Source organism: Polyodon spathula, chromosome 33 (assembly GCF_017654505.1).
Source record: "Polyodon spathula isolate WHYD16114869_AA chromosome 33, ASM1765450v1, whole genome shotgun sequence".
In the NCBI taxonomy this organism is placed as follows: domain Eukaryota; kingdom Metazoa; phylum Chordata; class Actinopteri; order Acipenseriformes; family Polyodontidae; genus Polyodon; species Polyodon spathula.
The window spans coordinates 185,926-201,653 of record NC_054566.1 but is presented as its reverse complement, the minus strand read 5'-3'; the positions used below and the strand labels follow the sequence as shown (position 1 = coordinate 201,653).

At 35.9% G+C, this 15,728-nt stretch overlaps 2 protein-coding genes across 5 annotated transcripts in view; both read right to left on the bottom strand.

Annotated features, from left to right (window-relative positions):
• The window catches only part of LOC121303493 (rab GTPase-activating protein 1), a 108,047-nt gene extending 103,676 nt beyond the window's left edge, over positions 1 to 4,371 (bottom strand). Inside the window, exon 1 of one of the 2 annotated variants that reach the window (XM_041234210.1) lies at positions 4,268 to 4,371. The gene's annotated coding sequence lies outside the window, so the exon portion shown is untranslated. The remainder of the gene's footprint in view (positions 1 to 4,267) is intronic. The other variant, XM_041234211.1, reaches the window with a different exon arrangement.
• Positions 4,372 to 9,497: 5,126 nt separating this feature from the next.
• LOC121303538 (roquin-2-like) overlaps positions 9,498 to 15,728 on the bottom strand; it is a 43,891-nt gene continuing 37,660 nt past the window's right edge. For 2 of the 3 annotated variants that reach the window (XM_041234294.1, XM_041234293.1), the window contains exons 20-21: positions 14,685 to 14,833; positions 9,498 to 13,346 (exon numbers count right to left, since the gene is read on the bottom strand). In XM_041234294.1, coding sequence (XP_041090228.1) covers positions 13,157 to 13,346; positions 14,685 to 14,833 — 339 coding nt within the window. In that variant the 3' untranslated portion in view covers positions 9,498 to 13,156. Of the gene's footprint in view, positions 13,347 to 14,256; positions 14,302 to 14,684; positions 14,834 to 15,728 lie in introns of those variants that run through there. The other variant, XM_041234295.1, reaches the window with a different exon arrangement.

Here is a 15,728-nt window from a genome sequence, read left to right as displayed (position 1 = left end):
ATACTGTACAGCAACTATAACCTCTCATCTGTGGAGACAGCACGTTCCTGAATTCTGCATTCCTATAACAATAATAATAAATACAACTTCCAAAGCCTGCATACTGTAAACAGTCCTCATTTGGTGTGATGCTGGCTTACACTACTATCACGAATAACATGCATGGTTCACAGGGACATTCATACACAAATGCCACAACCTGATAAAGTATTTTGTTTAGCAACACCACTGCAGGGCAGGTTCAAGATATCCTGTTCTGGGAGTTGTTCTGCACAGGGATACAAGCTTATTAATTATTAAGGGATTGTGAAAATATTTTTTCTTTAACCTGGCTAACTTTTCTTTAGTCTATATCAAAAGGTTTCTTGAAAGTTTATATTTCATTTTTTTTGTTTTAAATTTCATTTTAAAAACTGAACAGGCTGTGGGGTTTCAACATAACCGTGATTGTTATGATATTTTTTATTAACATATGTCTGGTCATAAATCAGTTTTGAGTACTTATTTTCTTTTTACATCGGTTATGCATCAGGGCAGGGGAAGAAGGTGAGCTCAATCACATGCAGATTCAGAGTCAGACATGAGGGCAGCAGAGAAGCTCTGTGCTTAATGCAAAAAATAACTGCCGATTCCAAATTTAATTAAAAAAAAATTTAAATTTCCTTTGCCCTTTACATAAAAACGATGTGCAGGCTTGACTATCTACTATTGTCAAACGACAGAATGCATCGATAAATCGATCACCTCAGCCTTATTAATATATGTAAATATATATGAAACCAGGATCACCTTGCTGCAGCAATGTTTCAGTTAGCCATCATTGGGCAAGATGTTAGATGAGGAAAAATAGCAGAAAAAAAAAAGTAATAAAACAAAAGCACACATTTTGTCTTTGCAGAATTTGATGGCGCTACTGCAAACGTTACATGCATTTTGGCAATATACATTCTCGCTTGTTCCAGAGAGCTTTAACAGCAACTCTTGCAATGTGGAATGAGCAGATAAATACCATGTACTTTATCTGTAAATGTGGGACAATCAACCAGCAGACACGAGGCCCAAAATGAAAACAGTGGTACAATATTGGACTGCAGAAGGACTAAATGAAAACAATGAGGCACAAACTGAGATACTGTATGCACGCTGCTCTCTGAAGGTCACATCATATCAAATGGCCAGCACAGAAGGTAGTGTTACTGTATGTATACAAATTAAAATAAATACATGTTTATGTCTGACTTCAGTAGATACAGTAGTGTTTGGACATTACTGCACCTGCTACAGTTGCACCGCTAATGGTACTAAACAAAATAGTTTCATAGCCCGCACTGTACAATAAGGCTTTACTTGCAGGTTTGGTTCCCGTATGACCCAACACGATCTGGTGCTCTGTATTTTGGTCCCAAGATCAAAAACAGATTATTTTAAATCAGTGCATAAAAAAGCACCTGGACTTTAAACACAAAGTGCTTTGAAACTTACAATGAATTGGCCCAAAAGATACTCCATTATTTTAAAATAAATAATGATCCTTGAAGAAAGTTTACTCATGTAAAGTGGATCCACTACCATTAACTGCACCAAGTTAACAGAGTACACCTCTGCAATCCGTGCAGACTGGGACCGATCTGAACATGAATTAGTGAAAAAACACAGATTAGACAAAATTGAGTTGTTCCAACAATGGTCAAAATATATACTGTACATAATCAGCATTGTTCAGAGGCAGAGAGCTGGTTTATAAAAGTCACTGACCTTTCTGTCATAATTGCTCTTCATATTCAGACTGCCAGGCTAGAAGAGTCTTAAGTGCTTTCTGCTCGCTTGTCACTGGTTTCAGTAACTACAATACAGAACTGTCCAGTGGCTTGCACTATACTGTACTCAATATAATTGAATTCAATTAAAAGATGACTGTCCGCTTCCGCACAGATATAGTGATTTCCGCACTAATAAAGCACGCAAATACCCGCTTCCGCATAGATCAGATGATTTCTGCACAAATGCATTTTGAAAGATGAATTAACGAGAGTCTACTCTACTACTTTCTCAAGACTTTGCAGTAAAACATGAGCATGTCGTTTTAGTTTTAAAATAGATACTGTAGCAAAATTAAACTCCATACCAACCAAAACCAAATTTAAAAAAGAGATACAAGACTCTAAGGTCAGAATATATATCATGACCCATGTTATGGGCAAGACTGATTATTCTGTATGATGTGCAAGAAGATAAAATTAACAACGTTAATACTATGACGACACTCAAAACACCTTTTTAAATAGAGTATTTGAAATATAAAGTAGACATTTTCAGAGGAAACTGTCAGAAGTATAAAATACAGCCTACTATAATAGGGTTAAACCCTTCCAGTTGTTCTAGTGTTAAAAATGGTGGACAATTTTGCTAAAAGACAAAACTTTAATGAGATAGTTATGTATCATTTAAGCACATGCTGTCTACCACTCAGTGCACAATTTTGAATACCAATTACACCAGAGCTACTTGATAGCTAGGACTGCTAATTTTCCTCATGCAAACGAATGTGGGTTTATCTTACCCTCCTAACAACAAACAGCAACTACAGTGGCCGTGCATGCACTTTTTGAATGTGATTAAACATTTAAGTATTATTTAATATAAAGTTATAAAAGTAGCTGAGCACGGTATTCAGATGCAAGATTGAAAAGTGGACTTAATTTATTAAAACGTTTTTATTTTTTTGTTTTTAAAGAACAAAGTAGATCTCTAATTCAGTACATGGAGGAACACACTGATGCCAGGTGAAGCTACTGACAAAAATAATATAATTGCAATTAAACATTAAAACGCTCCCTGGGAAATTAAATCTTTATCCACTGCTTTCAACATATCAATCCAATCCACTGAACAGTATTGTTGACTCTCTAAATAATTTTATTAAAATGGAGACTAGCACCATTGTGCTCCTTCAAATAGAGCTGTTTTTGTCCTGCCCAGTATGTACAGCAGTTACAAGTACTATTGTGCCTTAACATTAGAAAGGGATTGGTTTGTTGATTTTAGCTGCACGTGTCTGTAAGCAAAGCAAACGATAATCGCCTTATTTCCTACTAGCTTGTACAATTTATGCTTCTGGTAAATCAAAAGCTCAAAGGGCATAGAAAGTGTGGGTTTAGCAGGTACAAATAATGTTAATACCCCTGGCAATCTGCTTTCTTCCAGAGAAAGCGAATCCTTTTTGGAGCAATATTGTTATATTTACCCTCCCAATTGAATGCATGCGATATACATTGATAACTTCACTTTAGTTAGCGTCTTCGGCAAACTGCTTCCAGTATGTATTGTATTGACCTGCCAAATTGCGAGCCTTACGTCATTATTAGCCAATGAGATACATCGGTGTAGAAAAAAAAAAAAAACAGAAGTTTTAGAAAATTTTGCAAAACTGCTTCCAAACCTAAGGGATTTACCTGCACGATGATGTCATTATGCATTCAGAAAATACATGCATTTTTTTCGAAATACCGAAAACAAAGTGTTACGTGAGTTGTAGCATTTTAAAGAATATTAGCACACAACTGGAAAAGGATGTGACAATAAAAAAGTAAAACTGTTGACACTGACAACGTCGTCAGCATACAAATTTAAAAACTCGTACTGCATGCCATCTTTACAGTACCCTTAACGATATGGGATTCATAACAAAATACATTGTTGTGCACAATAACTAAATATGCATATTACAACAGCATATCTATAAAACACCTTTTCAGTTCAGTTGTAGCATACTGTGTTTTGCTTTGACATACATTAAGTACTGCGAGCCAAATAAAAATCGTGCATTTACCATATCAATGTCTTGCATAATATAATAAACTACACGCAAATCTGAGAAAATCAAAGAAACCTACGCACGTTATATAAGGGCAGTATCTGGAATCATGAGCTATAGAAAATTAAACTACAACACATAAAATATCAAACCCCTGCACGAAAATACTGTGTTCAACAACCAGGCCCAATGCCGATAACTTAAAAAAAAAATACAAATACAAATCAAATGTCACCTGAAACGTAAGCATTTTTAACTGAGAGTGCAGTGGAGAATTTGACCAAAAAAAAAAACAATGTATACAACAGGGCCTACGAAAAACAAGCAGGCCGCTATGTTGTTTATATCTGTTTCTCGCTTTATGTTAACTCGTATTTGTTGTCCGCGGTAACAAACCTACTAGGCAATTAGGCTGTTTTTGTTAAAATCGTAAGCAAGGTTGCCGTGTCTTACCTGTTTTCAGCTGTTTTATTAATCTTTTTATTCCAGAAACGGTTTTGTTCATTGCATACACACAACCCGCAGCTGTAAACAGAAACCAAACCCCAACCCACTGGACAGAGCGCCTGCGCAACTCGCCTCAATTTGGCCTCCACTGGTAGAGATTGTTGTAGCGGGGAAAAGCGCTCTGTACCCGGCGTTCACAGGTCACAGAGGTAGAGGAACCGTACTAGTTTTGTGGATGTCAGTTACTAGTCACGTTTCTGTAGTTTTTGTAATTATTTTTTTATTCGTGCTATAGAATTTTTATAGATTTTTTTTAAGGGCCAAGGTGGTCAGTCACTGAAACGAGATTTTTGTTTTCCTTCATTAATAGAAAATAATTTGGCACGTCAGTCCCATTTTGTATGCATTTTTGATTAACTACTGTACGTGTAAAGAGTCGTATAAATCCCTCTTAACGACAACTAGCCTGCCGTTCAGGATTTTAAGGAGTTTAATACTGTAATGCTTTAAGTTTTGTTGTGTCAGATTTAAATTCCGTTTCTAGTTCCAATTTCTCGTTTGTTTGGAAGTAGGATGACGTCTGAGTGAAGTTCATCAAAATAGTTTCTTTCTCTCAGCAATCTTGCTGACACACTTGAAGAACAGTAGCCTACAGCGAGTGCAATAAATCAACTGCCATACTGACAGTGTTTACTGGTTTGCCCCATACTAGGGAAAGAATAGAAACGTTGGTCACACTCAGGTGAAGTGTTATAGTTGTTTTACTGTTAACCATTAACACACGTGTAATTGTTGTTAATGGTTAATTAATTTGTTGCTAATGGCTAGTCAGTTCAAGTAACATTTGATTAAAAATAACATTCTGTTAAATTAAAATTAAAGGCATTCGCTCAGTGGTCAAAGGCACTTGGTTATTCTTGAGATTTACCTGTAAATGTCCGAAGTAAAGCGTTATGTTTCGGACATTTACCAGTAAATCTTGAAATCTGCCAATAATCAAACTTTTACTGTAACATATATACTATAGAGAGAGAGAGATCGAGAGAGAATTCAAAAAAAGCAAACAGCTGTATATCCAAGGAGAATCAGAATCCGATACTCATCAATCACTACAAATACTTAATGAAGAGGAACAATGATTGATACACATGAAAAATTGATAACCACATATACAGTCTACCTGGCTATTTCTACCACACTGTCTGAAGAAGGCAGAAGTCAAAACGCATTATAGCTATTAAAATAACGAGAATAATGAATTTTCAGTATATCAGTTACGAGACCGAAGGTCGAGTAATTTATAAACTGTTACAGAAAAGGTGGAATTATTTTCCTGTAACTCACTGAAGAGGCCCATCTATTATTTTTTTTTATAATATATGGATACCCAGGTAAGCAGGTTTAAGAAACACAGAATATATAAAATATGGTTCAGAATATGTTACTACACATTTGCAATGTAAAAGGAAAATTGATCCAAAATTGGCATTTCTATTCCTGGTCTTTGTTCCAGCCCTGTTCTAAATTGTTTAAGTAAACCAATTAAACCTTGCGAACCTGGGGGGTGGACTGGCCCTCCAGAGCTGTGATTGGACACCGCTGGTTCAAACACACTCTGATGTCTTTGGATGACAACTAGAACCAAAGAGCAGCTTCTGTATTCTGGTCAAAGCAACTTTGCACAGACAAAAAACAGTATTTGAGTAATTGCAATAACTGAGAATGATTCCAAAAATCATAAAAAGAGAAGGGAAAAATGGAACTTGAAACAATTTTCTTTTGAAGCCACTGTTTTTTTTTTCCTTAGCTTCATTCACAATAGATCCACCTTACCTCCAGAACAGCAGGCCTACTTATTATTTTCCACCCAGAGAACTGCTTTTGTACTCCTGATTGTAAGTGTTCTTTGGTCCCTTCCCAGGATAACCATTGTCTTTTAGATCATATCATTGTATCCCCAGAGCTCTGTGTCAAAGTCATTCTTACTCTCTGCACTTTAATGGAGCCCAGTCAGTCCCTTTTTTTGATGTGCTGTAAACTACTGCGCCTGTAAGACTTGTATATTAATCCCTCAAAACAACTAGCCTGCCATTGAGGATTTTAAGGAGTTTAATACTGCAATGCTTTAAGTTTTGTTGCATCAGGTTTAAAACCTAGTTCCCATTTCTCGTTGATTTGGAATTGACACAAAGTCTGAGTGAAGTTCATCAGAATTGTTTATCTTTCTCACAGGAATCTTGCTACAACTCTGCTCTCAGTAGATGTACCAGAAGCTATGGTAAAAAGAACACAAGTTAGTATAACTGATACTTCATACCTGTGTAGTTGCTGGTAAAGTACAGTACATCAATGCACTGTATAAGCAGCTATTAAAAGCTACTTGGAGAATATGGAAGAAACAGTATACAGGAGTTTGAAAACAGCGCACACACAGCGATACTGCAATAGACTGCTATTGTGTATTGATTTATTGTGATGCCATGCAAAAAAAACTAAATCTAATTCCCTAGAATGCTTGTTTTAGACAGGTGTGGAAAAGAGTTGGACAGTACTCCTTATTCTATGTGTGACAATTAGTCACAATACAAAGACCCGCAATTGAGTGAAACACAATCAACCATTTTGTGTAGGCCAAGTAGTAAAACACAGACACAAATGATAAACCATTGAGAATGCTGGTAAACTGCATAATGAGTGTGCAAATGTGCCATTGAGAACTATTGGTCCATTCATTTTTTTTATTTCTCATTAATGAAAGGTGGTTCTGAATTATTTTATATAAAGTTGTTCCAGTCTCTCCAACATATTTGATTTCATCACATTTTTCACAGGCTATTCCATAAATAACTTTGCTAGTTTTACAGTAGGTATTAGTTTTTAATGGATATGTGCTGTTCTGGTGTTTAATTATATTTTTACTTTTGTCCATGTATTTACACACTTTACATGTACTAGAGCAAGTATTTGTATAACCTATTCTGTCAATTATTCTTTATGTTTACTGTGAACTAAAATATCACCTAAATTATCACCTCTTTTGAATTCTTCAACTGGGGCCTTAAGAAATACTTTTTTCAATTTTTCTGAATTATGTATTTTCCATACAGCGCTGGGATTTACAATGCTTACCATTACCTTAGCATGCTTTTAGTACGCCATTACACTTCTACTAGCATAAAGTTTTATAATAGAGTCACAAGGATCACACATTCACTCGAAGCATGATACAAACTGCAATACAACTGATAGCAATCTGCATTGCTAGGGTTACGGCTAAATGGCTCTTTAGATAAACTGATTTAGGGTTTGCTTTATACACGTTTACTATGTTCACTTGTTTATGTTTTTTTTTTTTAATTTTCACTTTTTCAATTAAACTATTGCTTATATTTTTGTGTTTTTAAAAACAGTTGTTCTAAAGTTTCACTCAGCTTCCAATTTTACCCTATTTCTGCGATTTGTGAACAGTGTCGTGAGTTCTCTTTATATACACTGTAAATTTAAAGGTCATCAAGTACTAGAGCAATAATGATTCATGGTCAAATGAAACTTGAAGAGCGGTCTGCAGTGTTGAAAGGGTTAATGATCTACAGTAGTCTACTGTTTATATCACTGTAAACCCTATTATATTACCAAACTCATACTGTTTTGACACAGATTCAAAGAAGTTGTGTTGGGTTAAGTGAACTCTTGCTTAGCCCAGGAGCTGCTCTCATTATTAACACATTAGTGCTCATTAGCCTGTCTGGCAGCATGCTCATGATATGCAGTTATAAGTGGTTGCCCTAAGGGGTCAGACAGAGACTGTTTCCTTACCACTAAATGCTCAAACTTCAGCTGATTAGCTGCACAATTAGACTCCAGGGAACCCTGTAGATTGTAAACGGCATATAACAATCCTTTAAAAAGCATTTAGTAATGCGATATAATCTTCGGGTCGGAACAAAGGACTGAAGATATTTGGTTTGGAAACCAGTTCAGTCACAGATGCACAATGTAATTTTGGCAAAAAGTCACTTGACCAAGAGGTGCCAGGATGTTGGCTAGGTTGATACGTTATTAAAGGACTGCAAACATCTGTGCATATGGACTTGAATAGAAACAAATGGGCTAAGACTGAAAGCAGATCTGTTTGTGCACTGCAAGTACAGATGTACAGTTTCTTGTTTAGGTTTTGTAGTAATTGAACTGGATGTTGCATTTCATTGTTTCAAAATGTTTTTATGGGTTTTGTCCAGTAGATGGCGCTGCTGCTGCTATTGTGATGTTTTGATTTTAAATCGGTGTCAATGTTCTTTTCAGTTAGTTAGCCAGTCACAGAAAACTCTCATAGCCCATTTTGTCTGGCGCTTGTTTTCCTCAGTTATGTTCATTTCTAGGTTGTCTGAATTTGCTTCCTTTACCTCCGTATGGCGAGATGTTGACATTTTCTCTTGTATTTCAATGTTTTCGACTGCTGAACTTTTCTAGTTAATCTCAGGGATTGCTGTCATACGGACTGACTGGAGTGGTTTTGTTTACCCAGGCGTACAGTTACAGTGGGCGTATTGATTTTGTTTACTGCGATGAGGCCCATTAGGAGAAAGAAGTTCCGCACTGTTGTGTTATCACAACATATCTAATGACTAGGGAGAAGGTCTCAGCCAATCAGAATCTCAAGGCGTGGTGATATCTCACGAGAACACACAACCTGTCGTGGATTATTGCTTGATTACTCATTTTCTCGCTCTATTTCTGACACAAAGCTGTACAGAACTCCTAAATTGATTTGCTTTTATGGTGGATTCCTTGTCACTGAAAGACACTACTCTTTGATATTGCCAGAACATACACCCAGTCATTATTGAAACTAATTCAAGCTAGTGCCAGTGTACCTCAGGGAACTTAAAATAATTGTAAAGTATGTGTCTTAACAGTTTATAGGATCAAATAGCATATACAAAGTGCAAAACAATAAGGTGACATCCCTTCTCTGATTTCAATGACCTACTTCTAATGGAATTAATGTACAGCAGACAGCACCATCCGGTGGTCAAATGTTGTTTTGGCACATTGAAATCAAATTTTATCATTTGTTCTGCACACCTGTAATAGATGTAATTTGTCTTTTACACACAGTAAATATTAACATTCAGACTTCTAGAATATAGATTAGTTAGAAGGCTAGACAAGCACATGTATATTTTAACTCTACTTTCTAGACCTGAAAATAAATTGAAGGAAAAGCAAACAGTGGTTCAGTGGACACATTTTATTTTGTATGCATGCAAATACATTTCAGGTACTGCAAACTCTCCCATCAATCATCTTTTAAATAATGAAATCTTGCTACAGCAAACATTTAATAAATAATTCACTCTTTGCTATTCCACATCTTCAGAAAACAAACCAATACAGCCTAGTTTTCCAAATCCTAAAACAAAAGGGAAACCATTGCAACTTGGCTGTTCAAATAAACAAGCAGGAATAGAAATTATTCCCACAGATATTCCCGCTTATTTGTTAAAAGAAAATGTTTATATTAATGTGTATATTTAAAATACAGCAGAGTATGTCATAAAAATAAGCATGAAATCCATCTTAAATCGATGGTGCCAGCTTTGTACGTGACAGATCTTTTATTTCATTTACAATTCAATCAACAATAGATTTGCAAAGAAAAATGTCTAATACAGACGTAAAAATTATTAACACTTGAGCTCCACAATCGGTTGTATAATTGACACAGGCCTCTTTTCCCAAAACCTTTTTCCAGCTAAAGCAAATTTTTAAAATTCAAACAATACAAAAAGAAGACTTTCTTTTACAGTATTTCCAGGGAAACAAATATATGCAATAAAACAGTAGAAACGCAGACAGCAAATGCTGCAAGCTTACCACGCGATATTTCAGGTGTCCATACAGTGGGCATGTGCAGTACAAATAAAACCCACGTGTTGTATCACAACTACAGTATAATGTACTTGTCTGCCCAGCTAAGAATCGCATGCATGTCCATGCCTTGGATTAATCGAGGCTGATGCTGGATGGGTTCATGGGATATGTGCAACTGACTTGTAAAGCAGTACTGCACTGAAGAAGAGATTTCTGTACCTGGAAACCTTATTTCAAGGATGACTAACGATTAAGAGTAGGGCTGACAGGTGTAAAAACACAGATGGTCTCTCTCTCTCTCTCCCAAAATAATTGATTTATAAAAAATGCATCCCAATCCCTTCCAGCACAACCAAATAAACATACAAATAATAATTTTTTACCAAATAATAAAGTTCTGTACACAAGATTAACTTATGTAATATCATATTCACCCTCAGAAGGCGCTGAAGATGTCATCAGTAGTTTTGGAACATAAGAGGGTTTTTTTTTTTCCCCTGAGGGCTATAGTGACAGTGTTTCTACATCTCCTTCCATTATTAAGAAAGTAAACAGAAATGAGAATCCTAGAAGGTGGACTTCGTATCAACTTGATAAATCTCACCACAGTGACTACATGAATTCTGCCATTTCATGTCATTCTGTAGAACAAAATATGCACATTCTCTAATTACAGTATTTAACAAAATACTCTTTACAAAAAAAAAAATACAATAGAAATTGTTTCGTATAAAACAAACATATTCAATGATCACCCGATTGTTTATATTAATTCACACACACACACACACACACACACACACATACATACACAACCACATACAATGCGTACAGTATTTGTTCATGTTTTGAGGTTTCAGAAAGAGCGGACACTCAAGTCACCAAATAGCATATTAACATATTTACATATGAATGGCATTACTATACATTAAATTACATGATACTAGCTTAATATGTTCTAAATATTAACTTTTGTCAAGTAGGGCTTTCAATTTTTAAATAAAAATATTCTTTATATGACATGATCCACATCAACAAACTAGCTGAATGCAATTTTATATATATATATATATATATATATATATATATATATATATATATATATATATATATATATATATGTATATAGCTAGAAAGTTTGGTGTAAGCAAACGTTAGCTTTTTACAACACATACAGTATAAGCATAAAGTTTTGGCCAGTATTGAGCCATTAAGAAATGCACAGTAGTCACTTATATCATTAAAAAAAACAGTTTACAAGAGATCTATCAAGTTGATGCGCAAATATCATAGCCATTTCTTTTCTTTATAAAACACAAAATATAAAATCCTATTATGAATAGGAATATTGCCTATTTTACTGCTCAACATGTCTAGAAACATCAAGCAGAAATGCATCGTCGTTCACACTTCATATAGTACGAATGCCCTCAGGAGAAAATATCCAACCAAAGGTGAGTGGACAAAACTAATAAAATACCATTTGTGAATTCTGTTGTCTTTCAGAACTCCGTTGACCAATAATATGATCTTATTACTATTTTTTTTTTCTACAGTAACTAGCAGGAACCCCTTGCAAAAAACCTGGTGAAAGATTGACGTTCAAAAAAATAACTCCAAAAAAACGCAGTACAAAATTTAGAATCAACTTCATAGAAGTTATTATAATAAACATGTTTGTCTGTAAAAATCTAAATAATTGACAATAAAATAGACTGAAGAAGGAAGACTAAAAGTGGACAATACAGACTCAAAGGCAATATATAGTTATTCTCAATCTTTTTAACTGGGCTGTGTGCAGTAAACGGCTCATTTAGCTGAAGAACCAGAAAATGACTTCAGCTTTCCAAGTGTTACATCACTGCATTAGTGGCGTTTCGTACAACTTCTTGTAAAAATTAAGTACATTATGAAATGTGATAATGCTTATGTTTTTCAATAAATGTGACTGATTTGATTAGTGGTGTACCACAAAAGTAAAAACAAAATAACACTATTGCACACATTTTAACTGAAATAGATTTACCTGTGAATAATGCAGTTACCCGATGCGTGAAAATAGCTCTATCATAATTTACTTTTAGGCTTTTTTCTGCACAATTCACTATCGCTATTATACATGGACAGTAAACACCCTGTTGATAACAGTGACAGTAATTGCTGTGGAATTGATATTAAGCCAAGACAGTACAAATGAAGACATTCAAATACAAGTATAATCTTTTTTTTTTTTTGAGGGCATTAAAAATATCAGCAACAGGAGCTTGTTTTTGTCAGTGCAAACAGTTCTAAAAGACAGCTTTCACTGTGGGGTTATAAGAAGCATTAAAACAAGATTATCTCTTAATAATTTAACAGATGCTGATCTGACTATTTTTACTTTCTTACACGTTGTTAAATTGCACCTGGCAGCTGGGCACTGGAAGTGGATTTCACTGCACTGGCTACCTTCATGATCTCTAACGCACATGCAGGAATGTACAGTGTAAAGTGTACTTTTCACCTTAAAAACTGCTGTAGTGTGACACTCCTGAGTTAGAACACCATCACAGGTAAAGCTTCTATCTTTCACTACTAACACATTCAAAATATCAGCAAAATGTGCAAATATGCATTAGACCAATACCAACAGTGTTCAATATTGTCGTAGCACATTAACATAAAATAATAACAGAGGTAAAGTTTTTTTTTTCTTTCACTAGGTGCATAAATGCAGGGTCCTGCTAGTTCCTAACGAGTTGTTTCAATTGATAAAATAGCCATTCTGTATAAAAAAATTGCTTCTTTTAAGCATTAAATCCAAATTCCCAAGACATTGAAAAATGAACGCATTATTTCAATAATCAAAATAAAAAAAAACATGTCAGAATGATAATTTAAAAGAGCGCTTTTTCCTAAAGTATCAAAGTCCACAGGAATCTGATGCCCCCTTGTTAAAAAAAAAAAAAAAAAAAAAAAAATACAATATAAAAACCAATATTGTAAATGCTTTGTTTTTGTAGATGTCACAATCATTTCCCTTCAGCTTCCATTAAGGAGCATCTCTCCATTGGTGGCGGGTTTAGTCAGATCTCCCTGTGTTGCTGTTTTCAGGACCAGTTTGCTGATGCTGAGCGCAGACGTGACTGAAGCCGAGGAGCTGACTCCACCTGCAGGGGTCATCGCCTTGCTGAAACACCAGGTCATGGGTTGGATAACTCTTTGTTTTTTACTGGTGGGAAAGGGAAAACAATTTCGTTCAGCCTTTTAATACACACGTTGAGAGAAAACAACTTCAAATATTCCGATTCGGACTGAAAAACTGGGTATTTTTAAATTCGACACACAGGAACATTTTACCAGCTTGTTTTTTTGGTTTTGGTTTTTGTGAATATGAAATTGGATTATGCAAAAAGAAAAAAAATAAGCCATCTCCACGCAAAGCTTTAAAATTTTTTTTAAAAAATGCAAAACAAGCGGTTAATGTAAAGTAACCTGCAACCGATGGCTTGTTTCTTAACTCTAGAAATCCCTGCTTCCCTGGTTCTGCTTTCTTAATATGTCACAGTACTTTGTGCTCTTTCTTATATTGCCAACAGCCGATAAGCAGCTTGGTTTGAATATTGCTTCGGATATTTTAAACAACAACATCTGCAACGTGTGCTCCATCATATAAACCCATTGCACAAAAAAAAAAAAAAAAAAAACTTTGACTGGTGTATTGAAACGTCACTGTTGCACGCAGCTGACTGACACGCACACACAGCCCGCCTCTCAAAGGGGAACGCACCAAAAGACTGATTGCTATAATTCTTTCTGTTTCCATCGCAGAAGCTGCATTTGCTGCCAATGCCATTACTCTCGTAGCCTGCTTTTGATATTTATTTATTTAGGTGGTTGATTGATCAGGGCGGTTAGTGACGGTCGGATACACAACGTTCCACTGTACTTGGATATGTCACTGTTAAGATGTGATGTTACACAAAGGTAAAATATTCCCATTTCCTGGGGATTCTGGAGGGAGTGTCGCATTGGCTGCAGTCTCCCGTGGGTTAGGGAGGCAAAACTGTCAGGGACTGTTTCTCCTCATTGCGCTACAGCAGACCCTACTGGCCAGGCGCCCAGTGAGCTCAGGTGGACACCTTCAGGGCTGGCCTTTGTCATCGCCATCCTCCGCTCTTGAATTCCTGGATATAAAAAAGGAAATTTGCTTGGTGATAGGATCGGAGGACATCCACTGAACCTTCAGTTCTGAGCTGTGTGGGAAACTGCCGTAGTGAGGGAACATAATAATTGGCCATTCTAAAATAAATAAATTTTCCCCTTTCTGTATAATGTATCATGTTTTTAGAGCCTTTGTTTTGATGGAGCCCGAGTTAAAATTGGTTTGATCTCAGTATGCTGCTGATTTAGACTGTGAACAAGATATGCTGTTTGACAAAGCAGTACAGTACACATAAGGATATACTACTTGTAAGAATGTATTACAAAAGGTTACAAGGAATCGAACTTAGCATTAAAACTTAACATTACTACTGATGCAAATGTCCACATGCCACAGAAGACTTACTTGATTGCAGTTTGTTTCAGTATATGATTCCCCACTTTATCTGATGTAATGCTGTCTTGTTGAATCGGCTGGTGTCCATTACCAGCAACAGTTCCATTGGAACGTTTATCATTGTGAGAATTGATACACAGCTGGTGTGAAAGAGCCTCCTACAATAAGAAAACAAGATATGTCAGTTACCTACATCACATATATAGCATTTAAAACATGTCTATGCACAGTTTCTATAAAAATCTGATAGGTTCCTCGATGGGTTCAATGTACTGATCAAGGGCTAAGAGGTTCTAATGGGTTCCAATAATTAATCAAACACTTTGTTATATCTAGGTCCTCGATTGGATTAGACTGGAAAAGCTACAAGTGAGTATCACTGCTTTTCATTAAACTTCAGATCTGAGGACTTATTAATGCAGGAGGCTAGGGGTGCACAATTCTGACCATCGAGATCCATTTCAATCCAGGTCTTTATTCCAAGCAGGTCCTAAATTAACTTAACTGGAACTGCAAAAGATTATTTCAGTAACGTAGGACCTGACTGGAACAAAACCTCACACTGGACTGAATCTCGAGGGCCAGAATTGTGCAACACTGGTCTCAACTCAGCCCCCAGCAGACAATGATAAGACCACATCACAAACCCAGTCTACACAGCACACAGACGATGCAGCACAACTTAAATTAAACAGAAGTGTGTGTGGGGTGGGGGGGATCTACTTCCTCTATCAGTTCTGTTTTATATAACCACCTTGGTGAAATATGCAAGTAAAATTATTGTGGGCCAGCAATCACTCAGATGCTAACCTCTGAAATGCTAAGAGGGAAACTGTCATGTGGACAATACAGCTGGGTTGAGATGAACATTTGTTCAATGTGCCAAAACAACAACAAAAAAAACAACCCAAAAAACAAAACACAGTCTAATGCTTTGATTCCCACATAATGAAAAAGTTCTTCAACAGGAAGAAGGCTGGGAATGTAATCAAATCAGACTGCCTGAATGTACCACAACATGGTCAGAATGGGTTAGAATGTCAAAGCAACATC